At 39.4% G+C, this 27,387-nt stretch overlaps 1 protein-coding gene across 2 annotated transcripts in view; it reads left to right on the forward strand.

Moving 5' to 3' along the window:
- Positions 1–23,903, forward strand: part of Pspc1 (paraspeckle component 1) — an 84,601-nt gene extending 60,698 nt beyond the window's left edge. The window contains exon 9 of one of the 2 annotated variants that reach the window (XM_052191370.1): positions 23,813–23,903. In XM_052191370.1, coding sequence (XP_052047330.1) covers positions 23,813–23,839 — 27 coding nt within the window. In that variant the 3' untranslated portion in view covers positions 23,840–23,903. Of the gene's footprint in view, positions 1–593; positions 923–23,812 lie in introns of those variants that run through there. The other variant, XM_052191369.1, reaches the window with a different exon arrangement.
- The last annotated feature ends 3,484 nt before the right edge of the window (positions 23,904–27,387 follow it).

Consider the following 27,387-nt stretch of genomic DNA (forward strand, 5'->3'; position numbering starts at 1 on the left):
TTTAAAAACAGTATGATGCTGCTTCTCAGTTTTACATCTCTGATTTCTTTTTAAAAAGTTTCTTTCTTACCAGGCCTGATGAGACATATTTCTATTATAATGTCCCAGCACCTGAGGGGCAAAAGCAGAGACAGAAGAACCCTGAATTACAGACCAGCCTGGGCTGCATAGAGAGACTCGAAACAAAATAACAATATTTTTTCCTTTATATCCTAGTTTCATGCAGTGTAAACTTTTTAAAAAGAGATCAGAGTATTATACTACACTGACTGGGCATAAGGAGGTATTTGCTTATGTCAGAATCAGTTTTTTCTATGAAATGAAGCATAGCATTTGCAACTTGTAATCTTCAGTTGCTGTTTATTATTATTATCGTTACTAATTGTTATTATTACTACTACTACTACTATTACTACTACTATTTTTAAAAACAGGAACTAATTAACTTGCTCCTTTCTTCCTTCTATGTTTGATCCTGACTCTGCTGGACTTTCTGCTGAACTTCCTGACACCACCACTTGGGATTTTGCCAATTTTTCTTGTCACTTTTATTTTGGCGTGTTCCAAATGGACTTTACTATATGCGATTATAGCACAATGATAGGTTTCCCCAAGGACCTCCATCCCAGATGGGTTCACCTATGGGAAATAGAACAGGTTCTGAAACCCCTCAGGCACCCATGAGTGGTGTAGGGCCTGTAAGTGGTGGTCCTGGTGGCTTTGGTAGAGGAAGTCAAGGGGGCAATTTTGAAGGCCCTAATAAGCGTCGGAGATATTAAATATTCTTTCATTCCTGACTGTTTAGAAAAACATTCAGTGGTATGCCTTTATATCTTGTCTGTTACTTGGGAGAAATGGTTTTACTGTTAATGTACGTAGACTGAAGTTTTTCTTTTGTAAAACTTGTTTTTTTTTTTTTTTTGTATTTTCTTTATTCATAAGCTTTGTAGATTAGCTTAGTGAAAAAGATGCCCATCATTGTGAATGTTGAAATGTGTTTGTGACATTATTAATGATAGCTATGTGGCATTATTATTAAATCTCTGTAGTTCCTTATCTCAATAAAGAAATGATTTTGCCTAATTTAAAATGTTCGTAGTGGTATTCCCTCGTGACCTTAAAAAACTTGCTGTGGTTGCTTTAGCTAATCCTACCTATTTAAAAGTGAAAATGAAGTTGCTTTTCTGTTTCTTCCTGTAGCCCTTAAGTCAGACTGTTAGTAAAAGCTGATGTCAATAAGGGGTACATACTGTAGTATATTAGTGGGTGGGAGGCATGGGGGTTGAGATTGTATAAACCATAGATCCTGTTTAAGTTAGAGTTGTTGCTTACATTTCATATAGATTCTTACTATTCATATATTCTGAGAAAAGTTATTGAGGATATCTTTGTTCTGTGCTGATTTTTCCAAATAAATCTTTTGAATCTTAAAGAATGTTTGAACGTAAATCTCTTTGCTCATAAAATAATTCCTGGTTTTAATATTTGCTGTCATTCATTTACATTACTTCCCCCAGTTATCACTTGAAGAGTTAGTGTTAAGCTTTAACCAACCAACCCACCAACCCAGACAGACAGACAGACAGTATTGGCAGTGAAGGGGGTGTGGCCTCTTAAGAGTAGGTCAGCCACTTAGCATTTCTAGAAGTGTTTTTTTTTTTTTTTTTTTTAAGTTTTTTGTTGTTGTTTTTTCCCCCAGTCAGGGTTTCTCTGTATGTGTATATATGTGTGTGTGTGTGTATATATATTATTTATTATATGTAAGTACACTGTAGCTGTCTTCAGACAACAGAAGAGGGCATCAGATCTCCTTAGAGATGGTTGTGAGCCACCATGTGGGTGCTGGGATTTGAACTCATGACATTTGGAAGAGCAGTTGGTGCTCTTACCCACTGAGCCATCTCTCTAGCCCCCTCTAGAAGTGTTTTAAAAGGTAGTGTGACTGTTGTATTGGAATATTTCCTCTTCGTTAAGTCTGTCCAGTAAATCCCATCTCATGTTAATACTGTTCATTTTCGTGGACTTTTTCTCAGTCTGGTAAGGTCTGTGACATCTGTCAGATCCTTCTAGAAAATACGGTTTTGAGTTTTCCTTTTTTCTCATTTGAGAGAAAGTGATGCCATATTGTGCTGTTTATCCTCTATTTATTTAAAATCTCACTATATACATGTGAATGCATATGTACATATTTAAATATCCAAGTGCCCAGCCCATGATCATGGCAGGTGTTTCCTCTCCTAACATTTCCATGTATTCATACAGAACACCTCTGAAGAGCATTGTGCACTGCGGTAGACTTTGTTTATGTGAATAATTCCTACCTGGTTTTGGTGGCAGAAGCTATATTTTGGAAAGATGACTTCAGTCAATCAGAAATCATACATAAAAGCAATTGGCTGTAAACATGATTGACATGTAATCTTTTGTACCAGATAATCTTTTATTTTGTCATTTTGTGTTTCTATTCCTTTTACATACAGCATCAGGGTGGATGTATTGTCTAAAAACTTGGAATATTCAGAAACTTTGTTTTTAGTAATTTCTTGAAAATGATTTTGAGATTTAACAATAATAGGAAGACTAATTACATATTTCATGAATATAAGGTGATGGGGAGTACACTGTTTTAATTTATAATATTAATTTGGGAATGAGTTCTTAAATTAATTTCAACTGTTTTTCCAGTAAAATCCTTCAGCAATTTTCACCAGCGTATTTGATTCAGTCCTGAAATAACATTTGGAGATGCTCAATCTTTTCTTAATACCAGGCTGCCTTTCTCAAGGCTCCGATAATTGTGTTATTATGCAAGAACATTAAGTTGCCCTAGTCTCCTGAGAGCCTAGTGTCCAAGCTCAGCACTAGCTCCAAGAAAAGAGTCTACACAGCCTTTTCTACATCAAGAAAACCCAGTTCCAGTGCTTACCACGGTTTCTCTGAGAGAAGTCAAGTGGAACGTCATGAGCGTCTAGTCATTCAGCTGTAGTAGCTTTGTGTAGTTATCTAACTTCACAATGTATTATTCAGGTTTTTAAATTTCATTAATTAGCATTCCATAGATGATTTGAATATCATTTGCTTAATAGTAGTAGGAAAAAATTTTAAAGAAATAATAGTTTTGGCTTTTCTAATTAAGTGTGATGTTTTCATTTGTGCTACTACAATCCTTTCAACAAAAGTTAACATGACATAATTCTTTATTCTTATAATACTATAGTCTTAATTCTTTTCCGGTCTTGAAATAGTGAAGTTTAAATTCTTGATGAATTCAGGATGCTTTTGTGAATTGTAGTTAATATTTATAACTAAAGGAACATCTAATTTTATAATTGTTTTACTGAAATTTCCTGTTTTTATTTTCTAAGTCAACACATTGATTTTTATTTTTCTGTCAGATGTGGGTTTTTTGTTTTTTATTTTTAAGACAAAACCTTGTATTATCTGTATTTTGTAAATTTTCACCTGCTCTGAAGTTTTTGGGTATTTCTACAATCTATGTTCAGTACCATTCAGTGAAATAACAAATATTTATTTTAGAAATGTCATATTTGGAGGATTATCTTAGCTGTGATTAACATTCAGTAGCAATAGGAACTATGGACAAGGACAAGTCTTTGGTTCTTGTTTACCAAATGCTAAACTATAACTTAAATGTTTATTCAGAAATACTTGTTGAATACTACAGCATCTTGGTTATGAATGAGGGAAAGGATGCAAATATGTCTTTCAAATGAATGAAATTTTATGAAACTGATCAAATATATGGTTAAAACTATCATCAAATAAATGGGTTGAAATTCAGTGTCAGATAGTACTAGCCAAAAATAAAAGCTCTTAATTCTTTGGTTACTGTTCTAGATGTATTGGGACTTAGGAGGAAATTGAGCTGATAAATGAGGTGGAATAACGATGGCTTTGGCCAACTTTATCCAGAGCATCCGACAGTTTATCTGAGCACTATAGTCACATGAGTAAAGTGTATAGCCACATGGGTAAGTTACATGAGTGAAATGCATAGTCACATGGATAAGTCACATGAGTGAATTAATTGCACAATCACATGGATAAGTCACATGGTAAAAAAAAGTGCACAGTCACATGGATACACTGCAGACAAGCTACATTTGACAAACTATTTTTTTCTATAGAAGCATATAAACAGCAGTAACTAGTTGTAATGAATTATCTGAAGTCACTCCTGTCTAGTGTACCGAGGAGAGGATGAAAGTACATTTCAAGAAAAATTTTGTGTTTTTAAAGAAAACAAGGTCACAATATTTTTATCTTGTTTTGGGAGGATTTTCTTAAAAGCAGTCATAATTCTCCCACGACTCCACTCTTGCACTGTGTTTTAATAACCCTTAGCTCCATAGCTGGCTATAGAAGGCCAGATTGGAATAAATGAAACTCTGTCAATAGAAACTATGTGGGCTCTGTCCTTAGAGGGTAAATCGAGGAAGCTTATTGAAGAATCTGTGGTAGTTAAATGTTTTGCATATGATAATTTTGTTAGGGCCTCAAGGATAATTAACATATAATTTTATCCTTGACAGGGTGGCTCACTGAATAAAAGAGCTACCAAGTCTTATGGCTTGCGTTCACACACTAGAATCCACTTGGTGGAATGAGAGAGCCGTCTCTGGCAAGTTTTCTCAGACTGTGGGGACAGAAGATATAAACCCCAAGTACCACTACCAAGATAAAACTAAAACATAAAACCTTAAAAACATTTTTTTTTCAAAATCCCCAGTTGTGTCAAATATGGGTGCATATGACTGTAATCTCAGCTCTCAGGAGGTTGAGACAACAGGACTACTTTAAATAGAAGGCTATATTGCTGGTCCCCAAATAGCCAGTGACAGAATAAGAGCCATGCTGGGTTGTGGTCAGCATTGCTCCCATAAGCCCTGGATTCATTCTCAAGTACCACTGATGGAAAGGGGAAAGCATTCTGTCTCCTGGGATACAAATGTTACTGTTTCCTGTCTTTACTCTCCAGCTAGATAAATAGGCAAGGGTGGGGGAAGTAAATAGATGTAGCTACCTTTTCACATCCCTCTCCTAAAAGCATAAACTTTTTGTTGTTTTTTGGGGGGGGGGTTGTTTTGTTTTGTTTTTTTTTGGGCGACAGGGTTTCTCTGTGTAGCCCTGGCTGTCCTGGAACTCACGCTGTAGACCAGGCTGGCCTTGAATTCAGAAATCTGCCTGCCTCTGCTTCCCAAGTGCTGGAATTACAGGCGTGCACCACAATTGCCTGGCAAGTGTAAACATTTTTAATCCAACTTCTTAGAGTATATTAATTTGTATGTCAAATAAAATGTATCTATGTATGAAATTCCTTTATGCTTACAGAAGTTAGAAATTATGTTTCATGTATCAATAACATCATTTCTGTGGTACAAGCATAATATTTTTTGTTGTGGTTGTTTCTATATTACTAAATAGTGATTAAAGCTTCAGCTGGGCGTTGGTAGAGCAGACCTTTAATTCCAAGGAGGCAGACAGATCTGAGCTTGAGGCTGAGTTCCAGAACAGCCAGAGCTACACAGAGAAACCCTTGTCCCCTCTCCACCCACACCCCCCAAATCAAATAATTAAATAAAATAATCTAACTCAAGGAACTGTTAACTTTTCTGGAAAACTATGTCTAGATTATAAATACCTTGAAAAATTTTGTCTTAATTGTTTTGCATTTAATTGCTTGGTTAAGTTAATGCTTTATTGTCTTGTATTTTGTTTTCCTATTGAGTAACAGAAATAGCCTGTTTCCAGATCTAAGTTACTGAAATTTTCAGTACAGCCTGTAGTGAGATAGAAATTCACACTGAAAATAATCCCTTCAGGCATATTCTTGTATGACTCGAATTAGTCATTGTGGCTTCTACAAGAGATATTTTTGTCAGTTAAAGATGGCTAAGTCTGTGTTGTTCATTCAGTCTGTCTTTCTATTTTAAAAGCAACTACTAGGGGCTCCCGAGATAGGTCAGTGCTTAAGAGCACTGGGTATTCTCAGAGAGGACTGGTTCAAATCCCCAATGCCAGGCTGATCATAACTGTATTAACTCTACTTCAAGGGGATCTACTTCTGACTTCTTCTTAGTTACGGGTCTACCAAGTACACAGACATACATGTAGGCAGAACACTCCTACACATGAAATAAAATGACCTCTCTCATGAGGCCTTAATAAAACAGGCTAAAGGCTGATTAATGTTTCCAGTAGTACTTTATCATGTAGACTATAACTACTTCAGTTACCCATGAGGGTTTCGGATCCAAAATTAAGAATTCAGTAGATTTATATCCAAGTACACTTAATTTGAGCAGATTTCTTGTTCACTTCCCAATATTTTAAAATTCAGTCAGTAGGAAAATGTATTAAGCCCCTTTTTAAATTTCATAAATGTTGCATATTGAACATTTTTTGATAATGTAATAGACTTTAGCATTGAGAATCTTATCAACTTTTCTGGTCATATTGTGAAAGACTAATGTCACAAAAATTAATGTATTGATTATGTCATGTAAGGTGCATAAATGCATTAGTGTCAGAACTTAAAAGCCACATTCATTCATTATGTTTCGTGCTTTTGTCTGCACTGGTGTCTTAAGAATAATCCTTTTACGAAAAAAGATATATTTTTAAGTCATCTAAGCTAAATAAGATTTTGTATATTTCTGGATCTTTTGTTTTGTTTTGTTTTGCTTTGTTTGTTTTTTGAAACATAGTTTCTCTGTGTATCCCTGGCTGTCCTGGAACTCACTCTGTAGACCAGGCTGGCCTCGAACTCAGAAATCCACCTGCCTCTGCCTCACAAGTGCTGGGATTAAAGGCATGTGCCACCACTGCCCAGCTCTGGGTTTTCAAAGAACTATGTAAGTCTATGCCTATTAACTTTGTATATCATGTTACCTACATCTTAAGTTTCTTATGCCTTTGTAAATAATTGAGGTATTAAAGTTATGTAATCTCACACAAAATACGTAAAACTTCTGTTGTATGCATTTTGTCAGTAATTAGAACTAATTGTTTTCCTGAGTAATTTCAGTTATTAGGATTTTCACAGGTTTTTTAGACCTGAATGTTACCAGATATAGTTATGAATCAGAAATATTAGATTGAATCTCAGTTCATTCTTGAATCAGTAGTTTCAGAACTTTTTGGTCCTAGCAGTACTAATAGTTTGGAATTTCCGTAAGCTTCGCTAATTCTTTGAGCTGGTTAGAATATTTTATACATACTTAGATTTGACTATTTTATACATATTATAATTTGGGACCCACTATTTAGCAGAGAAAATCGTGGAAATAATTGTCTGCACATGATGTTTTCTTAACCAAACAGGGTTTCTGGGCAAAGTGGTGCTGGGGAGATGGCTCGGGCATTAGGAGCACTGGCTGCCCTTGACTGATGACGACCCCCTTAACAGCTCTTAGTCAGCCCTGCCTCTGCTTCCAGGGATCTGACGCTTTCTGGCCTCTGAGGGCAGTGAACTGTAGGTGGTTTACAAACAAAACACGTACATAAAAAATAAGCTTTTTAAAAAGATAAAACTGTAGAAAAATTGGGTCCTATATGGGAGAGCAGCAGTGATCATCTCTTTAAATTCCTATTTCTCAGACTTCCAGACAAGTTTAGAGTCAATGTGAGGCTCCTTAAACACAGAGTCTGGTCTTTCTGCTGCAGATTTTTATTTTTTGTAAAACCAGAAATAAAGAACGCACACTTCTTTCTAACAAGTTGTCATGTGATACCGATGCCAGTGCTCTGAGGAGGATCCCACATGGACAATGTGTTACACTTTGTTACTCAGAAGAAGTCCAGAGCTGACTGTCAGTACATGGCACATGCACCTGTCCCTGCATTTAATCCCTGGCACCATTTGAAAATTTACTCTTTGATTTTAGATTAATGTCCCAGTGAATTGTAGACTGTTTAAGATTCCTGTCCATTGCACCACTAATAACTCCCCTAAATATTTTTAGCTTTTGGCAATTAACAAGTAATGTCACATTAACTATTTCCAGTTAGGAAAGTACAGGATCCTGAATTGTTTTGTATTTAATTAACATGTTTGTTATACTTTTTTCAATATGTTACATTGTGTTCACAAACCTTCCTAATGTAAATGAAGAGATGGTGCATAGTTCATTTTGTAATGAGGCAGCAACAGGTACAGGCCATGAGCTTGGTGGTTAGCCACTCCTCGGTGGGTAGACGAACTGCATCTTATGTAGTACTTAACAGGTCAGCTATGGTTGCTGCTTTTGGAGTCCCCGGAGAGGAGGCCCTGGGACACAGTTGTAACTTTTGCTCACATCATGGTAAACAATGCCTAAAATGATAGTATTTTGCTGTATTAGTAATGGGTTGACTTTGATCATCAGATTTCCTAAACCCTTTAAATACCTTAACTATCTTCTGTTTTCTAGCCTTTTCATTAGTCATGTTAGAAAATAGTACTCCTCAAAGTTCAAGAGGAAAATATTTTTGAGACCAAGAAATATGTATTCTAAATACATCTATGTGTTTAAAGTAAATTCAAAATTATGTAGTATATTAAATTTTTAATTTGATTCGTAATGAGAATCCATTGTTATTAGGTTGTTTAAAAAATGGTCAGATATGGTGGGCCAGCTCTCTGGAGGGAAGATCATCCTGGGCTACGTAGTGAGATGGTGTTTCAAAATAAGTAAGAAACAAAAATAAGGCTTGCTCTGTTGATTGTAGTATCCGAATGACATAGGCCAGGGTGTGCGAAGGTGCTCCACGCATTTTCATTTGGACCCAGATACCGTCCTTGCTTTCCAGAGATCATGCTTTTCTTAGAAGTTTTAGTATTTAAGAATTTTCTTCAGGAAGTTTAAATTATTGAAGTGTTTTGTGATCATCCCCCTCCCTCAGGTCCCAACTAAAATAGGATTTGGCTCTGTGATCATTTCTGTTATCTATGATCAAGAATGTCATCCTTTTTATTGTATTATTGGCCTTTTTCCCCCTTAATCATGAATGTGAGTGTTGGCTTTGCAGCGTGTGTATGTCTGCCTGATGGCTTCTGTGGTCAGGAGGGGCTGGATTCCTTGGAATTGAGGTACGAGGCTGGTGCTGGGACCTGAACTCAGATCCTTTTATAGACAGCACTTAAGGAGCACTGAGCTATGTGCCTAGTTCCAGGTGGTGTGTGTGTGTGTGTGTGTGTGTGTGTTTTCAAGACAGGGTTTCTCTCCTTGTAGTAATGACAATTCTGGATTTTACTCTGTAAAATAGGGTGGCCTTGAACTCAGAGATCTACTGCCTCTGGGTGCTGGTATAGGTGTGCAATGCCACCATCACCACCAGGCATGGGTTTTTATTCCCCCCCCCTCCCCGACAGGGTTTCTCTGCATAGCCCTTGCTGTCCTGGAACTCAGTCTGTAGACCAGGCTGGCCTCGAACTCAGAGATCCGCCTGCCTCTGCCTGGGATTATAGGCGTGTGCCACCACGCCCGGCTGGTTTTTACTTTTTAACACATCAATGCTTGCCTCCCCCAATCTTGTTCTGTCCAACAGTCAAATGAATCCTCTTTGAATCCCAGCCTAAGATACAGGCCTCTCCTACATGAAGATGATTAACTAATGAACCTGTTTCCAAATGGGCTATCATCTAATACAGATAATAAATTCTGTGAAACATTAAACTGTGAATACCTTGTTGCTAGTTTTCTTTATTTAAGAAGATTGGCACCTGTTGTGCTAAAAGGAGTGGTTGGACTTTCCTAAAACTCAGTTCTTTACTTTTAGACACAAGAGTTCACCTGTGAAGTATGGAGGGGCTCTGGGGCTAGCCTTGGCCCTTAAAGTATAGACAAGTGTTCTTATAGCTGTATCCTTTTTCTGATGACACATTTTAAAAAGCAAATGGCATGAACGTCATGTTTGCCCTCCTGAAGAAGACTGAAATCTGATTCCAAACATGTATCCCCCGATACTTATTGTTAAGACATTCACATTTTAGATTGTATTTCATCTCTTCCTGGTATTTAAGTTTATGTATAGAAATCACCATTGAAATTGATCTTGTAGTTTTACTATTGTCACATGTCAATACTTACTTGGAGCCATTGCTGCTTTCTTTTGATTTTTATTAGATGAAAATTAGAAAATTCTGGAAAATGACATGTATTGATAATTTTTCTTCCTTAAATAAAATGTTTAGTTTACATTTAATTGTGCCACAGTAATAGAGGTGGAGTAAACTAAGCCTCAGGTTTCATACTTGCTTTGAGACTTCTCAATGTAGTCTTCATAGGTTGTTGGAAACTACAGTTATCATAATGTGAGTTACTTTGGAATATTGGAGTGATAGAATAGAAAGTTATTCTGTTACGAGTTGATCGTTATGTTTTTATAAGTTGGTATATCAGTAAGTATATGTTAATTACTTTAGCAGTACCTAATACTCTTAATTCAAAACCTACCTACCACAGCTGCTGTGCTGTGCCCTTCAGTTTAGCTGTGCTTGGCCAAGTCTGGGGTCTCTGGGTTAGTGCTTTCCCAGGGATACCCATGACTGTGAGTGTGTGTTGTGGTTGAGAAGAGCAACTACCCTGGAAAGAGTTTACCACGTAGTGTCATGGGAAGAAGCAATGGTAGCTGTTCTGCCAGATAGAGTAAATTTCTGAAGAAGACACTGCTGGCAGAATGGCTTGTGAACACGTAATTGGATGAAGTGAAGCTTACTAGTTCAGTAGTCTGTGGCTGGCTGTTGAGTGTATATTTGGATCTAGTGATTCTGCAAGACTTGTTAAAATTTATAATGTCATCTTTGAGTACAATGTTAATCATACTCTGAACAATGTCTTTAAATTTTTGTACCTTCACTTTTTGTATTCTATTATAGACTTTTAAAAAGGAAATTGAGTATCTGAATCAGTTGTAGAAAGGCTACTATCAATAAAATTGTAAAGTAGCTTATTTTAGCTATTTGTTAGGGTGACAGAGTATCTTGGGCTCAAATAAACCATTCGTCTAAATATCATCGGTTACTTTTGGAAACTTGAAGTATTCATGTCCTAGACAGGACTTGTTCAACACAGTGACTCTGCCAGACTTAACTATTTGTGTTCCTAGAATCCCATTACATAGACTCTAATTAAGACTAATATCACGCTGAACTCTGAGAGCTAGGGGTATATTAAAATTATTGAACATTTGTTGAAATGAACAAAACACTTGCACTCCCCGCCTTGTACAAACAAGATAAGCAGTTGGAATACCCATCACTACACATTCAAATTTGTATACGTTCTGTTTCTTGATTCAGAATAGTGGGTGTTTGCCATCAAGGGAGGACTTGGTCTTTGCAAATAAATTACATTGTATCAATTTTATTTTTATTAGTTGTATTTATTACCTGCTTTATTTATAATTGATGTTTATATTCAGTTTCTGGAAAAGGATTTGTCATACAATTTTTTTCTTAAATATACATATAATGTTAATTTTTTGTCCCATCTCAATACCAGGCCAGCTAGGTGTGGTGAAGCAGGTAGATCAAAAAATTCAAAGTCATTAGTTCATAAAATTCAAAGTGGTTCTCAGATTCCTGGTGTCTTAGAGGGGTTACATAAGACCCTGCTGGGAAAAACCTAGCCCCATCAAAGATGGCAGGAATGTAGTCAGTCACTCAATGGTGGTGGGTTTGCCTCAGCTGAGGCTCAATCCCCAATGTCTCAAGAAAAAGAAAATACCAGTCCCAACAATGTAAGACCCTTATCCGTTACATAGTGATTTATGTTTGTTTGCTCCAGGTGATGAATGATACCAGATCAAGCACAGGTGTGTATTTAACATGAATGTGCCCAATCTGCAAATGCACGTCCCTGAAGTTAGGATTTAAAGTTTAGTGGTATATAGAGAGGGGTACTATGTTAACAAGAAAGGATGCAAAATGTCGTGAGGTTAAAGGTACTTGGCGTGAAGCCTGTTGATCCTAGCCCACATGGGGTGGAAGAAGAGACCTGCCTCCTGGGACAGGTGCCTCCACGCACATGGGTCGAAAAAAAGTGCTTTGAAACCATGAAATCAAATACTTTTGAGAAAATTGGGAAGCAGCCACTGTCTGGCAGCATGTAAACTGTGAAGGTAGCTTTAGACAGCTAACTTTCAGACTGGTTGAGTTCATAGGAATGTTCTAGGAAGCAGTGACTTGATGCACAGGCACAGACCCTGTGTTAGGACACCAGGAGACACTAAGGAGTCCTCATGTGAATAATACAGTGAATTTAGCATTCCTGTTGCCAGAAAAGAGGAAGACACAAGGTGTTCTAAGAGTTTCTGGCGCCAACGGTAAGTTCAGGATGAAGTGTGGCCTCATACAGAGAACTTTGCTCCTTTCTTGGAAGCAATGCTTAGCAGTGGTTTGGTGGGATTTAAAATTATAAAAAGCTTGGGTCATAAATAGTGTCCTCAGGGGCAGGTGAAGGTGGCTCAACAATTTGAGCGTGGGTTTGATTCTCACTCCACCCATATATATATGGTCACTCAAATCCTTCTGCAACTCCATTCCCAGGAGATCCAACACTTGTTTCTGGCCTCCTTGACACTGCATGCATAATAGTGCACAGATCTACAAACATACAGGCAAAAAATAAAGGCTTGTATATTTCAAATGCATAAACGCATTTGAAAGTATGCTTAAGATATTGTCTTTAGTTACTGAGACCAGGACAACAGCCTGGCCATCCTCATTCTTCTGTAATTGTCTCCACAAAAATCTCGAGTACATCCTTTTAAAGGAGTAACCTCTAACCCTTCTCCTTTTCACATGGAGTATTTCCGCACCTCGAATGAAACAGTTGTATTTTAAATTACAGAACTTTATCTGACTTATTCAAGGTCTTGTCAGTTCAGTCTCTCAGCCTGGTCACTGAATTGTTTGGTGTATTTTCTGTCTCCAGAGAGCTTGCATGTTCTCAAGGGGTTTCATCACCTCTTTTCATTTCTCTACCCTATAAGCATACCTGTCACCAGTTCTTGTCCTGCATTTTATTTATAATTATCAGTACTCAAAATATCTGTATATTCTGGTCGACATTCAGTACAGTTTGCCCTTTCTCTACAAGTTCCAGATTCATAGATTCTGTTAACATTCAGTTGTAAATACTCAAATTATTCTGGTTATGTACAGGGTTTTTCATATTACTCCATAAGAAGTACATTATAGCTCTTGTCTGTAGCATCTAATTAGATTTTAGGTAACTTGTGACTTAAAATCTGTAAGAAGTATTTTATCAGGGATTTGAATATCAGTGTGTTGTGGTCTTTGAGAATTTGTAGGATACCAAGTGATGGTTTTATTTCTGAAACTGATGAGAATTTCAGGAGGAAAAAAATATGACTCAATTTTAAAAGTAATTTTGAGTTTCCTAAGGCAAGTGTGAAAGTGCATACCTGTAATTTCGTATCTCAGAAAGTTGAGGTAAAGATCTCGAAGACCGGCGTGGACTAAGGTACAGAGTGAAAGTGGGGATTTCAGTGCCAATAAAAGTCTGTTACTGAGAACTGCACAGTGTACTCATTCAATAAATATGTACTGAATGTTTCTGTCTCATCCTGTGCCTATAACATGAGAGAAAATTCAGTGGCTTCTTTGAATTTGAGGTCTACTAGTTGGCAAGAGAACTATGGGAAAAAGCCCCTGAAAAGATTGAGCTACACCATTGTAGTGGTGTGTCAGACCAAGAAGAGCCAATCAAGAATCACCCAGTTCTCAGGAGAACATAATAAAAGAATTAAGCACACAGAAAGGGGAAGCTGAGGTGGTGAGTATCAAGGCATCCTTCTCTGAGCCTGGCAAACAAATGACTGAGCTGGCAATCTGGCAATGCACCTTAGAACTGCAATCCCAGGGTATGTTCTGTATGTCCGCTCTACAAAATGCAGTGGTGTTTGGTGTTGGGTTTGCAAGCATGAAGACTGGAGGATCTAGAAGTTTCCCAGGTCTACCAACAGTATCTGCAGGAAAATGGCCATCTCTTGATTGAGCGTAAAATTACTAAGCCAGCCAGCTGATATGTTTGTTTCCTTTTATTTTGTCTGCATTGAAGATGAGATTCATACCAATGGTGGAGAGGATTGGCTCTAGGAACTTGTCTAATCTGAAGGGTTAATCTAGAAGTTGGTCTATATCCATGCCCTGTGAATGAACGTTTTCGACATGGCTACACACACTAGTTATCTCATTGCGTAAGTTCTAATAATTGCCATGTAGTCAGGACATGGTCCTCACGCATGATTTGCTGAGTGAGTTGGTATGTTGTAAACATCAGCTGAGAAAGTTGACTGCCGAGGGATGTACCTCCAGTACTCGACCAGCATGCCTTAGGTCCCCAGGAAGTGGCATGGATCTTACTTATCTCAGTGTAAAAGTTATATTTCATAATTTGGTGCTACTTGTAGAACATTAAATTGCTCTTTTTTTGTTGATTGTTAAAATACACTGGAGAAGTCAGGCAGTGGTATGCACTGTTAATCCCAGCACTCAGGAGACAGACACAGGTGGATCTCTGAGTTCCTGGACAGCCAGGACAACATACACCCTATCTTGAAAAACCAGCAAAGAATTGGAGAACTCTTCAAGGTCCCCAGGTTTCTGTGGTGGTTTCATGAGCTTGCTTTCACTGTAGGGATAAATGGCAGGTGTCCCTCCTGCTAAGATGTGCCCACATCCCTGGGGTAAGATTTGCTTCTGTTCAGTAGGGGACTGCACAGATTTTAAACATTACTAAAAATGAGCTTTTACAAGGATGGTTTTAAGTACTTTTACTTCCAGCTTGATGATATTTTTCTTTATGGAGTATGTATCACTTGTCTTTCATAACATACACCCTGTCCCTCTGCATGCATTCCATAGTTAAATTGATGTTTGCATGTGTGCGAGGCAGAGCACACAACAGGTTCCTTTCTCCAGTCCATGTAGGATGTGCCTCAAGGTATCTGAAAGGATTTTGGAACTTTTCAAATTATAATATTGGTTCATTGTGTTTCTTTGCTGATACACTATATTTTTTGTTCTTTTCCAAACAGATAAATGGTTCATGGTGACGAAAACTGATTTGACCCTATATAGCCAATACTTAACATATAAATAAATTTTAATGCGTGTTGTAAAATATTTAATCCAGAGTTAATAGAGAACAGGTTTTTAAATTAATTTGCTCTTTGGAGTAGTATTTTTTTTTTAACTTTTTTTTTGTTTGTTTGTTTTGGATTTGTTATTTTTTGTTTGTTTGTTTGTTTTTTGTTGTTTTTTTTTCAAGACAGGGTTTCTCTGTATAACCCTGGCTATCCTAGAACTCACTCAGTAGACCAGGCTGGCCTCGAACTCAGAAATCCACCTGCCTCTGCCTCCCAGAGTGCTGGGATTACAGGCTGGAGTAGTATTTTTAAACTTCATGGATTTTTATATATATTTCAGTGTCTGCTATTTTCCTGTATCTCAGGTTATATTTTCCCGCCTCTGGCCTCCAGCCTGACCCCAATTTTCCCCTGTGCAGGCCTGCCTTTTCTGCTCTGCTCTGAGCTGATGTTTTTCCAGAATAGCAACTTCTGGAATAGAAGGACCTGTAGCTAGCTGCATTAACATTACTTAGACCACTTGACTGTTGGGATGGTCAACTGCTATCTATCTATCTATCTATCTATCTATCTATCTATCTATCTATCAATATCTATATCTATCTAGTACAGTACAGTCCTTCATTCTTTTCCACTGGCCTTCACAGTCCAAACACAAAGTCACCTGGGTACTACAGGAGTAAACAATGCATAGAAGTAATACAATGAGTTTGGGTTCCTTCAAAAATAATTTTACTACAATATTAAAATAATTTAGAGTCAGGCCTGGCTGCATACACCTGTCCCATGTGCCAGTATTTAGACTCTGAGACATCATGGTCATAGACTAGAGGTTAGACCTTGTCTGAAAGTCTAAAATCTAAACAGTTCCGAAACTAGGACTTTGGCATGATGCCACAAGTAGAAAATGCCACCTGACTGTGTGCCAGCCAACAGGCAAAGAGACCTGCTGTGCATGCATTAGGACCCACTGTGCATGGAAAACCTGCATGACTTCCTTCATAAGTCAGCTGGGAGCTGAGGTGGTAAACTGCAGCCTCACCTTCCTTGAGTTTGAGGCCAGTCGGAGCTACATGGTTGGAACCTATCTAATCAAAACAAAACCCATGTAATATATATATACAAACATCCCTGAACCCCTCTCCACCCAAAAATGGTAAAATCTAATACATTCAGCTTCTAGACATTGTGCCAGGGGATGTTTGATGTAAAGTAAAAGTTGAATTTAGCACAAATATTTTGACTATAATGCCACACAGATGAAGCAATAAAGGTAACAGTATTTTGTCAACAACTGGTTTTACAAAATTCTGTAAGGCTCAAGAGTGAATTCTAAGATGCTACTGTCACATTTGTGAACCGTGTAGACTGTTTCTGCTTAGTTTAGAAGGCAGAAACCGCGTGTGATTGTGTGCACCTTTAGTGGCAGCCTGCCCATGGCTGAGGTTGAGTTTCAGTGTTGCATTGTGAGAACCCATTTCACAAAAGGAGCTACTGGACACAGTGTAGATTAGGAATGTCTCGTGGGCATGAGAGACCGAATAAAGGCTCCATTGGGCAGTCTTCTGAAGACTAAGGCAGCTTGCATGAGATAGATGTAAACTACTCTCATGAATAACAGGTAGCTCTAGAAGCAGAAGGTTAAGAGCTTGGGATTTGCCGGGCGGTGGTGGCGCACGCCTGTAATCCCAGCACTTTGGGAGGCAGAGGCAGGCGGATTTCTGAGCTCGAGGCCAGCCTGGTCTACTGAGTGAGTTCCAGGACAGCCAGGGCTATATAGAGAAACCCTGTCTTGAAAAAAACAAATCAAAAAAAAAAAAAAAAGAGCTTGGGATTTGCCTGCCATAGATGTGAAGAATGGAAAACTCAAGTATTACAAGTTGAATATAATAAGTTATAACATATAAGTTGAGTCCTGTTGTCCAGGGGTTTGCTTGGTATGGATGCCTCAATGTCATTTTTCATTTGGTTATATCTGTGTTGGTGGTATATATGCCCAGAGAGCCCCTTCCTCGTGGGTTATGTTGGGATCTGGGATGTTAGCACACAACATTAGGGAATCCTAATAAGACTGGGAAACTAGATAGATCTGGTTCCATTGTTCCCAACCGATAGAAGATTCTTGGTAATGTAGTTATGCTAATGAAGTCATGATCAGTGCCTCTTGTCCCAGCAAGTTGGGAGAGTAAGGCAAAAGTTCAAAGCCAGTCTGGTCAAAAGAGTGGCACCCTGTTTTAAAAAAACAATGAGAGGATGAATGGCTTGGTGCCAAGCCTGAAAACCCGAGTCTAATATTCTAGAAGGAAAGAAGTGACTTCCTCACGTCTCATTGTGTACATCAACCTACTTGGATGTTAAACATTTCAAAGACATTTGGATCTGTTTTTTAGATGTGCCCCAGACTACAGACAGAGCAGGGCTGTGGCACAGGACCTGGGGTTTGAGAATCAAGAAATCAAGTCCTGCCAGCTGGCACAGAACAGCCGAACACATGGGAGTGTGCATGGGCCTGGGCAAGCCTGCGGCATGTGGGCCTCGGGCAATAACTAATGCCAAATTATTTCAAACTCAGGACTTCAGTCAACTGCCTGTTGGCAGCTTTGTGAATTCAAGCACAGAGATGGTGTTTGCCTTTTAAAATTATAATCAGTTTAGTTAAAATCAGTGTCTTGAGGCCGGGCAGTGGTGTTGTACACCTGTAATCCCAGCCCTCTTGGAGGCAGAGGCAGGTGGATTTCTGAATTCTAGGCCAGCCTGGTCAATAGAGTGAGTTCCAGGACAGCCAGGGCTATATAGAGAAACTGAAAAAACAAGAAAACAAAACAAACAAAAAAACTAAGATCAGTGTCAGGATAGAAGCTCTTGTGACATTTAAAAGGATGTGTCACATAAAAACTGGTGCTTAGGGGAAATCTTAGCTGTCATCAGTAAAAGCAATTGTGCTAAAGAGATGGTACAGTTGCTGCTTTTGCAGAGAACCCTAGTTCATTTCCCTGCGCATCCATGTGGCACCTCAAAACCAGCTCCTGGTGATCTAGCACCCCCTTTATGTTCCTCTGAGCTGCACTCATAACACCTGCTTACATATACTTAAACAGCAAGAATTTAAAAGGTAACTGTTCATAGTTAAAAACAGTGAGTGGCGCCTTTACTCCATTCCAGCACTTGGGAGCCGGAAGCAGGCAGATCTGAGTTGTAGGGCAACCCGGTCTATCTCATCATACTTGCCTCTTCTTAAAACAAAACAAAAACAAGTTAAAAATAAAAGTGATGTCTTTTAGAGGCAGAATGATCCTTAGCTCAAGGCCATCCTGGGATACACCATGAGACTGTCTAGAGACAGCAGGACTTGTCCCGTAGAGGATGAGAAGTGAAAGTTGGGGCTCTGCAGAATCACTAGAAAGGAAACACAGGTCAGAGTCTTTGCTTCTTGGTCACTTCCCAGAGGAAACAGGAAAGCTTTTGGGGTTGGTGAAGCATGAGGTTCATTTCCTCAGTTCTCTGTTCTTAGCAGCATGAGCCTGCTCCTGGTCTGCTGTTTAAAGTTCCTCTTTCCAGACCTCTCTGGAGAACCTGTACCCAGCATTAGGTGGTAGACCTTTCCCATAGTTGGATTGAATGATTCTTAAGAACTGTTGTACAGTTCTTGGCCCTCTGCTAAGGGGAACTTCTTGGGGCACAGAGACCTCAAATTGTTGCTGACTGCACTTTTGTTGAATTAGTGAACAAGGCAATTTATTCAAGGTAACACAGGGGTCATTACCATAATCAAAGTGTGTGTGTGTGTGTGTGTGTGTGAGACTCAAGGCTCTTGTGACATTTAAAAGTATGTGCCATATAAAATCTGGATCTTAGTGGAAATTTTAGCTGTCGCCAGTAAAAGTGCATGGCGCACTGTAACTGATGGTGACTGAAATGGAGCATGGTTAAGATTAAGGACACCATGAATGAAGGGAGGAGCTGTGCTGTTTGCAGAGCCTGCCCTGGTGAAAGCACGTGGAAGCAGAAAAGTTTGAGATGTGAAGTTTTGATGGCTTAGATTTTTGTGTACTCTTTAGTATGGTTTGTGTGGTCTAAGTGCTTTAATTTGCTGTTAACAAAGAGGATGGCAGAAATTGTCACTCGGGCTGGCCTTGTATTATAATCTGCTTGAGCTTCCCGGGGAAGCTCGGATTAATTACATCCTGAGTTTGAAGGCCCAGCAGCTTCCTCCTCAGGTTTTTGCACCCTTCCCCAGCTGCCCGCCGGCGGCAGCAAAGATTGTAAAGTTGGATAAGTCAGTCACGGTCATATATCGACATTTGATCTTAGGACATTACGGCTGGGTTTCCTAGGAAAGATCAACCATGACTTCCACTTGAATGTATTGAACAGATTGACTGAGGGCTGATGCAGTGTGCACGCCAGGGTGGACACCCTACCTCAGCACAGTCTGTCCAACCCATGTCATTACTCATAAATGGACAGTTGCCGTGATGTTTGGATTCCACTAATGCTACACTGGGACAGTTCGTACTGCACATGACTTAATAGGGAGACATGCTTTTCTTTTCCTGTGCATGAGTTTTCTCTGTATGCAGTATGTGCAGTCATACATGTGCCTGTTGCCAAGGAGGCCAAAAGAAGGGTTCATCCAGGGATCTGGAGCCTCTGTGGGTGCTGGGAACAGAACCCAGGTCCTCTGGAATAGCAGCAAGTACTCATGAACACTGAGCCATCTCTAGCCTCTCATGCCTTTTAATGTTTTTATTTTATATATATTCTTGTTTTGTCTGCATGTATGACTATATGAAGATTCTGAGCTGCCATGAGGTTGCTAGGAATTGAACCTGGGTGGTCTGGAAGAGTAGCCAGTGAGTGCTTTTAACTGCTGAGTTATTTTTCCAACCCACCTCTTTCATGCCTATATCAGCTGATTTACATAAATAAGTGGATGACCTTTCAGAGATGGTAACAATTTACTTGAACACTGAACTTTTTTTTTATTTGATAATTTTTTAATTTATTTATTTATACTCCATATTTTATTCCCCAACCCCACCCACCACCTCTCCACCCTCTGACTGTTCCACATCCCACGCCACCTCCCCACAGAATATTGAACTTTTAAAGGAAATAATGCAGTCCATCATCCTCAAACCAAATTGAACTTCCTGTTCCTGGTACGCTGCTGCCTACCTGTCTACCCAGCACTGACAGGCAGGCTCAGAAGGAGCCAGAGCTCCAGGCCAGATGGCTCACATAGTGGAACACTATTTTAGAAAGCAAATTAAAATAAAAATACGTCACTGTGGTCCAGCCCACCCTTGGTTATCCTCTTACTACTTTCCTTACCTAGCCTTTTACTGTGACATCCATAAGCTACTGCACAGGAGATGGTGGATGTTTGCTTTGGAAGTATTAATGGAGCTGGGCTTTGTGGCATGGCCCTGCCATCCCAAATGCTTCAGAAGCTCAGGCAGGAGGATCACTGCTTCAGGCCTGCAGGTGCTTCTGAGCTCGTTCAGGGGGAATTTGAGCACCTTAGTTTCCAGGAAGAAAAGGATGTGACATTCAGTGGTAGACTTGAGGTCCTCAAGTCAATTGCCTGCATCTGGAATCTGCCATCCCCTGTGATGGGGGCAGGGCAATTGCTTCAACATCATCCTTGGCCTGGACTATTTACTGAGTTCTAGATTAGGCAGGGCTGTATAATCTATGTCTCCAAAAAAAAAAAAAAAAAACAGGGTGAGCAAGGCTGGAGTTTTCAGCCAGCAGCAGCACCCATGCCCCTCCCCATCTTTTTCCTTGTTGCTGCATGGTTTGCGTTTGTCCTGGAATTTCCTGTGTTTCAAGTCCAATTATCTGAACCTGGGCTTAATTAGTTTTTCTTTGAATTTATCCATTTGAGGTGGTGCACGCTATAATTCCAGCACTTGGGAGATGGAGTAAGGAAGGTCAGAGTTCAAGATTATCCTCAGCTACATAATGCAAAATTAGTGTGGTATATAAGATCTTAGACAACAAAAACAAATTACTAGATTTGATTACTAGTAAATTACTAGATTTTATGGGTTTGCAAGCCTAACATTTCTTTGGTAACCTTTAATAGAAAAATGAGGTGCTGAAGACACTGGCTGCTTTTCCAAAGAGTCTGTGTTCATTTGTCGGTACCTATATGGTGGCCCACAACCCTTTAGCTATAGTTGCAGACCCATGTACTGCACACCTGCGTAGACAAAACATGTTTAATTAAAAATATTAAAAGATAAATCTCCCCAATCCTAGATCACTGTCACAGCTTTAGACAAATGGGAAAGGCCATAGTTGGTTGTGAGCACTGGTCTCTGTTTCTCTCTTGTGGTCATTTCCTAACAAGTTCCCTTGAAAAGTGCATTGCTTGGAAAGAATCCCTGATGTTGAGAAGGGAGCAACTGTAGAATGTTATTCTTCTGGGCTAGACAGCTGCAGATATCAGGAAATGTCACCATTTATTTTGGTTACATTACAGCAGCAGTTTTTCAGTTTCCCCTTAAATATCCTTCAGTTCGTGTGGTGTTTGAATAACTCAGCCTCTATTGTATTGGGATGTGTGCACTATCTGCTTTACTTAGGCCTTCCTTAGCTACTGATCGCTTTAGTGTATTGGGTACACTACATGGTGGGAAAGTCCTATCATTTTCTACCACTCAGAAGCCCCAGAGAATGGTGTGTTGATAGAGTGGCTCTTTTTGCTAGGAATACGGTGTGTTTAATACTCTTGCAGTCATAGGTGTATGCATGGTACTGTGTGTCTGAGTATATGAAAATACCCTTGCTTTGGTGTGCTTAGAGATCCCATCCTTAAGTTGTTAATGAAGTTTTAAAAATTTGATTTATAGTGCATAAAACCATTCTTTCTATAAATTGTTAGGGTTTCTTTAAATCATTAAGTTACATTAGTAGGCTTGTAAATCCCCAGTAAGCATGTGCAAAGTTTTTTAAGCCTTTTTTTGTACAAGTATCCCATCCAACATTAGAATCCGGAGCAGTGTTTATGTTGGATTTAAGACCTAAGAAACATTTTCATACTGTGCTGATGAGGTCCAGGGTTTTGTATTATATACTTCCTGAGTTCAAGATCAGACTGATCTACTGAGTGAATTCTAGGATAGCCAGGACCACACAATAAAACCCTGTCTCAAACACTTGGCCATTGCCACCACCAGGGGAAAAAAAACCAAAAAAACCTCTGAAGCTAAGTCTGATAGTTGTGAGTTTTACATTGCTTTTGTATACTACCTTATTAATATTTCACACCTTTCTCTTACTTAAAAATTATGTTTGTGCTCTCTGGAGAAATTATCTAAAGTATTTCTCTTGAGCCTTGGCACAGGTAGAAAAAGTATTTGTAGATGTAGTAGAAATTAAGGTTTTTTTTAAAAATTTTTATTTATTATATATAAGTACACTGTAGCTGTCTTCAGACACCAGAATAGGGTGTCAGATCTCTTTACGGATGGTTGTGAGCCATCATGTGGATGCTGGGATTTCAACTCATGAGTTCAAAAAAGAGCAGTCGGTGCTCTTACCCACTGAGCCATCTCTCCACCCCTGAAATTAAGGTTTTTATATGATGCTTTATTATTTTTATAAATGCAGTTGTGTGTGCTGCATGCATGTACTATGGGTACACATGCGTGCTTATTGGGTCCCTGAAACTAGAGTTTACAGCCATTTATTTGTGAGCGACCATATGGGTCTTTGGACCCTTCTTCCGGTGCTCCTCACACATGAGCCCCTATAACAGGGGTTTAAAGTGGTGTCAAGGGACCAGTAATCTGTGAAAGAGCACTATGATAAAGACTTAGTTCAAAAGGGTTCTTAACCGGGCAGTGGTGGTGCACACCTGTAATCCCAGCACTCTGGGAGGCTGAGGTAGGCAGATTTCTGAGCTTAAGGCCAGCCTGGTCTACAGAGTGAGTTCCAGGACATACAGGGCTACACAGAGAAACCCTGTCTCGGAAAAAAAAAAAAAAAACAAATCCATAAACCAAAACCAAAACAAACAAAAAAGGGTTTCTTACCACTGAGATGGTACTGTGATAAAGTCATCTCTTGCTAAGCATGAACTCACCTGAGTTTGATCTTCAGAATTGACCTGGTAGAAGAAGAAAAAAATGTCTTCCCAGAGGTTGTCCTATGGCAAGCTCACATACTAACATATATACAATGTAAATAAAAAATTTTCAGGTGCTAGCAGATTTGAAGATCTTCTAGAATTTAGGGTTTATATATTGCCATGGTATGAAATTAGTCTAAATCTTAATTCAGCCAGTGTTCTTAGATGACATTAGGATTGTTTTGGATCAGAGAAATTACTCTCAGAATAAAAATACCTCTTCAAAATAAAAGTAGGCCATGGGTGCTGGAGTGATAGCTCAGTTACTAAGAGCACTGACTACTCTTCCAGAGGTCCTGAGTTCAATTCCCAGCATCCATATGGTGGCTCACAGCCATCTGTAGTGAGATCCAATGCCCTCTTCTTGTGTGTCTGAAGAGAGTAACAGTGTACACATTTATTCAAAAAAAAAATCTTAAAAATAATTTTTTTTTTTTTTAAAAAAAAATGCCACACCAGAAAAACTGGTACCTTTCTGAAGCGGGGATTTCTGTTGGGATTTTGAGACCAGTTACAATGTTTCAATTTTAAAGGTGTAAACTTTTCTATCCCTAGGTTGTTAAGACAACATGGGTCTACTGAAGCCACTGTTCGAATACAGAAGAGTTTAAAAGCCAGGAATGCTGGGCTCACACTGCTGCATTAGGTCAGTTGAAGTCTCTTTTCTACTTAGAAATGGAGGTGCTGCTTCTTAAAATTCTGAAATCTCCCATTCAGATTGTGCTTACTACAGTTTCCATAAGTCATAGTCCCAGTGTTGTTGTTTGGTTTGGGACAGAGTCTTAATTGTGTAACCCACTGTGTTGTTGAAAGTATTGATGGACTTTTTTTCTCCATCTTTATGTATATGAGCGGTTTGCTTGTATATCTGTGGATCACGTGTGTGCCTGGTGTCTCCTGATGCCAGGAAGGCAGCATTGGAGTCGTTGAAAGTGGAGTTGTGAGCACTGATGTTGGTGCTGGAAACCAAACCTGGGCTTTCTGGAATAGCAGTCCGTCTCTTATCAGAGCCACCCTCATCTCTCAGCCCCTTTGCCTCAGCCAGTGAGTTCTGGGAGGCAGGCAGCAGAGGCCTTTGTTTGTGTCTGGTGCTTCTGTGGTTATGCACCTGCAAATACCCAATCACTGAGCTACACCTTGGGCAAAATTTTAGAGTGTTTTGTTTTTTTTTCCTTTCTTTTTGTTGGTTGTTGCGACAGTAGCTCACTATGTAGCCTGAACCCCTGAGACCAGTCTGGATTACAGTTTACCTTGCTTCTGCTTCCCAGTGTCGGGATTAAAGGCCACACTACCAGGCCTGATGTTTTGTTGTTGGACAGTTTAGAGTTTGAGCAGAAACCTTACAACGCTGTATCTAAGACACAGGACAGCGGACTAAATATAATTCTATCCTGTTTTAAAGAAAGAAAAGTATCTTTTTCCTTTTTTTTTTTTTTTTTTTTTTTTTGGTTTTTTTGTTGTTGTTGTTGTGTTTTTTTAAGACAGGGTTTCTCTGTATAGCCCTGGCTGTCCTGGAACTCACTCTGTAGACCAGGCTGGCCTTGAACTCAGAATTCTGCCTGCCTCTGCCTTCCAAGTGCTGGGATTAAAGGCGTGCGCCACCACTGCCCAACTCCTTGTTTTTTTTTTTTTTGTTTTTTGTTTTGTTTTGTTTTTTAAGGTAGGTTTATTGGTAACCTTCTCTAGAGTGGGTGACTTCAGTGGTCTCAAGGATGAAGGCCAGGGATGTTGTCATGAGGAAAGGAGGATGGGGTGTGGGAAGGGAGAAAGTGGCAAGGACATAGGCAGAGAAAGAAGAGAAAGCCCTTCCAGTCTTGCAATCAGCCCATCCATGGGTTTCCTTCCTGGGTTGCAGATACTCCACGCCTATGATGAATCTCAGCACAGAAGGCGCGTCATGGCCTCTGCTTGGCCATGCTGCTATAGCTGCTACCTTTTAGAGCTCCTGCCAGCCCCAAATTTACCACTGTTACCTTATGTTCCCTTGGAAAGCATGATAATGGGTAATGTACAGTGTATATGCTAGGTATAGTGGCTCCTTTCTCTTCCCATCTGTTTAGGGAAGATTCATAAATTTTTTGTTTTGAAAACAGAAAAAGGCAAAACCCTGCTTCAGGTGTGGTGCTGTGGACCAGCAGTGATGGTTTTGCCTGACACCTGAGATGCACATCTACAGGCAGGACACAGGGAATCTGATGTCCATTTTAAGAAGACCGTGGAAGACCCATGGACATAGGTGAGGAAAAGCCATATCTTTTTTAAGGTCTCTGTTTGCAACCTCTTATGTAGCTGTACCAAGGACACCTTGCAGTTTAGTTCTGCTACCAGGCCTTTAAACAAGCATTACCCTGTACCTAGGCTCAGTCCTGGCCTGCTGAAGACACTGTTAGTACCAGTGGTTCTCAGTGGAATTACATTTTGAAATAGTTATATATGTAGATTCTTCCTTTCATTAAGTAAAATTTGAAGAAGTAATCTGAACATATAAGATCTATGTACACAGGCTGTGTACGTCAGAATCAAAGCTGTGGCACCACGTGGCCTTAATTTTTCTCTTTTTTCTGGAGATGGCAGGGGTTGAGAAAGGTTTTGTGTAGCCCTGGCTGACCTAGAACCAGTTCTGTAGACTAGACTCACAGAAGTCCATCAGTCTCTGCCTCCTCAGTGCTGGGATTAAATGTGCCATCACTTGCCTGGCCCATGTGGCATTCAAAGAGAGAGAAAATAAGATTTCTTAAAAGCTTGTAAGTGCACTTGTCATTAGTTAATTAAAGTACTTGCTTTATAATACACTATTTTTCTAATAAAATGGCAATATGGAAATGGGTTAACCACAGAATGAAGTGATAAATGTTCTTTTAACAAAAGTGACATGAATCTGCCTTCATTATAAACTTAAATTGCCAATTCGGGTTCAAGTGATTTCTTACAAACCCTGCATTCAGTTGGCTGATACAGTGGCAGTTCTGTGAATTCAAGGCCAGCCTGTGATATAAGGCATTTCCAGACAAGCTTAGGACACTTGGCAAAAACTTGGTTTAAGGAAAAAGCAGGTCTTGTTAGCATAGCTGGAAATTTTCTGTGCATTTGAGGACAGTTTGGTTACATGGTGAGTTCCCAAGACAGCCAGGGCTTAAAGGAAAAGAAAAATTATCTTAAGGTATATTTTATATATATATATATGCACTCGATTCGAGAATGCCTAAATAGGAAAAATGTATTCACGGCCTAAGGCTTCTGCGTGATTAGGGCTGAAGCAGTCCTATCAGGATTTAAGGCCAGCAGAGCTATGCTTCAAAGGCACAAAATGTACTCGCGCATGTGTACATGTATAATATTCCTATTTACTAACGAAAGCCTTGTTTCTTACAGGTTTGAGACATGCTTTGAGGAAAACCTCCTAATGACACACAAGCATCAAACCAGAAAACCTTATTTCTACTGTAGAGAAAATCTGTTGTGTACTGTATAGAAGCATCATCTGCTGATAAAAAGCTGATGGTCTATGAGCCAAGGCAGGAAGGAAATAGGTGGAAGTCCTGGTAGGGAAGAGGAACTCTGGGATAATCAGGTGAGGGGACAGAATTTCTTCTAGCTATAACCAACCAACCCCTCAGCCCCCCCAACCCCTACCCCAAGAGCTCCCGGGACTAAGCCACCAGGGGTACTCATGGCTCGCGCTGCATATGTAGGCATCAATGGGATGGGGCCTATGAACATTTGATAGAATCCCCAGTGTAGGGGAATCGAGAGTGGGTGGGTAGGTGGGTGGAGGAATATCCTCATCATAGAAGCAGGGGGAAGGACAGGATAGGGAGTTTTGGGGAGGTGGCGAAACTGGGTAAGGGAATAACAAATATTTAAAAAAATTGCCCCTAGCCATGTGGCACTCATAATAGAATAAACAGGTTGGTTAAGTTACAAGCTAGCTAATCAGAACAAGCCCAAGCTTATATAATTCAGCCTGCAGATTACATTCTTATAATTAAAGTTGATTTTCCACCTTTGAGATCAACATCCTGATTTGTAAAGGGTTCATGTTGCTGTAGAAATGGCTACCCTTGAACTGAGTCATGTGGATCAGTTTGCTTTTCAAATACAAAGATAACAAACTCACAAAGACTAGCAGA

This window comes from Apodemus sylvaticus, chromosome 8 (genome assembly GCF_947179515.1).
Source record: "Apodemus sylvaticus chromosome 8, mApoSyl1.1, whole genome shotgun sequence".
NCBI classification, from domain to species: Eukaryota; Metazoa; Chordata; class Mammalia; order Rodentia; family Muridae; genus Apodemus; species Apodemus sylvaticus.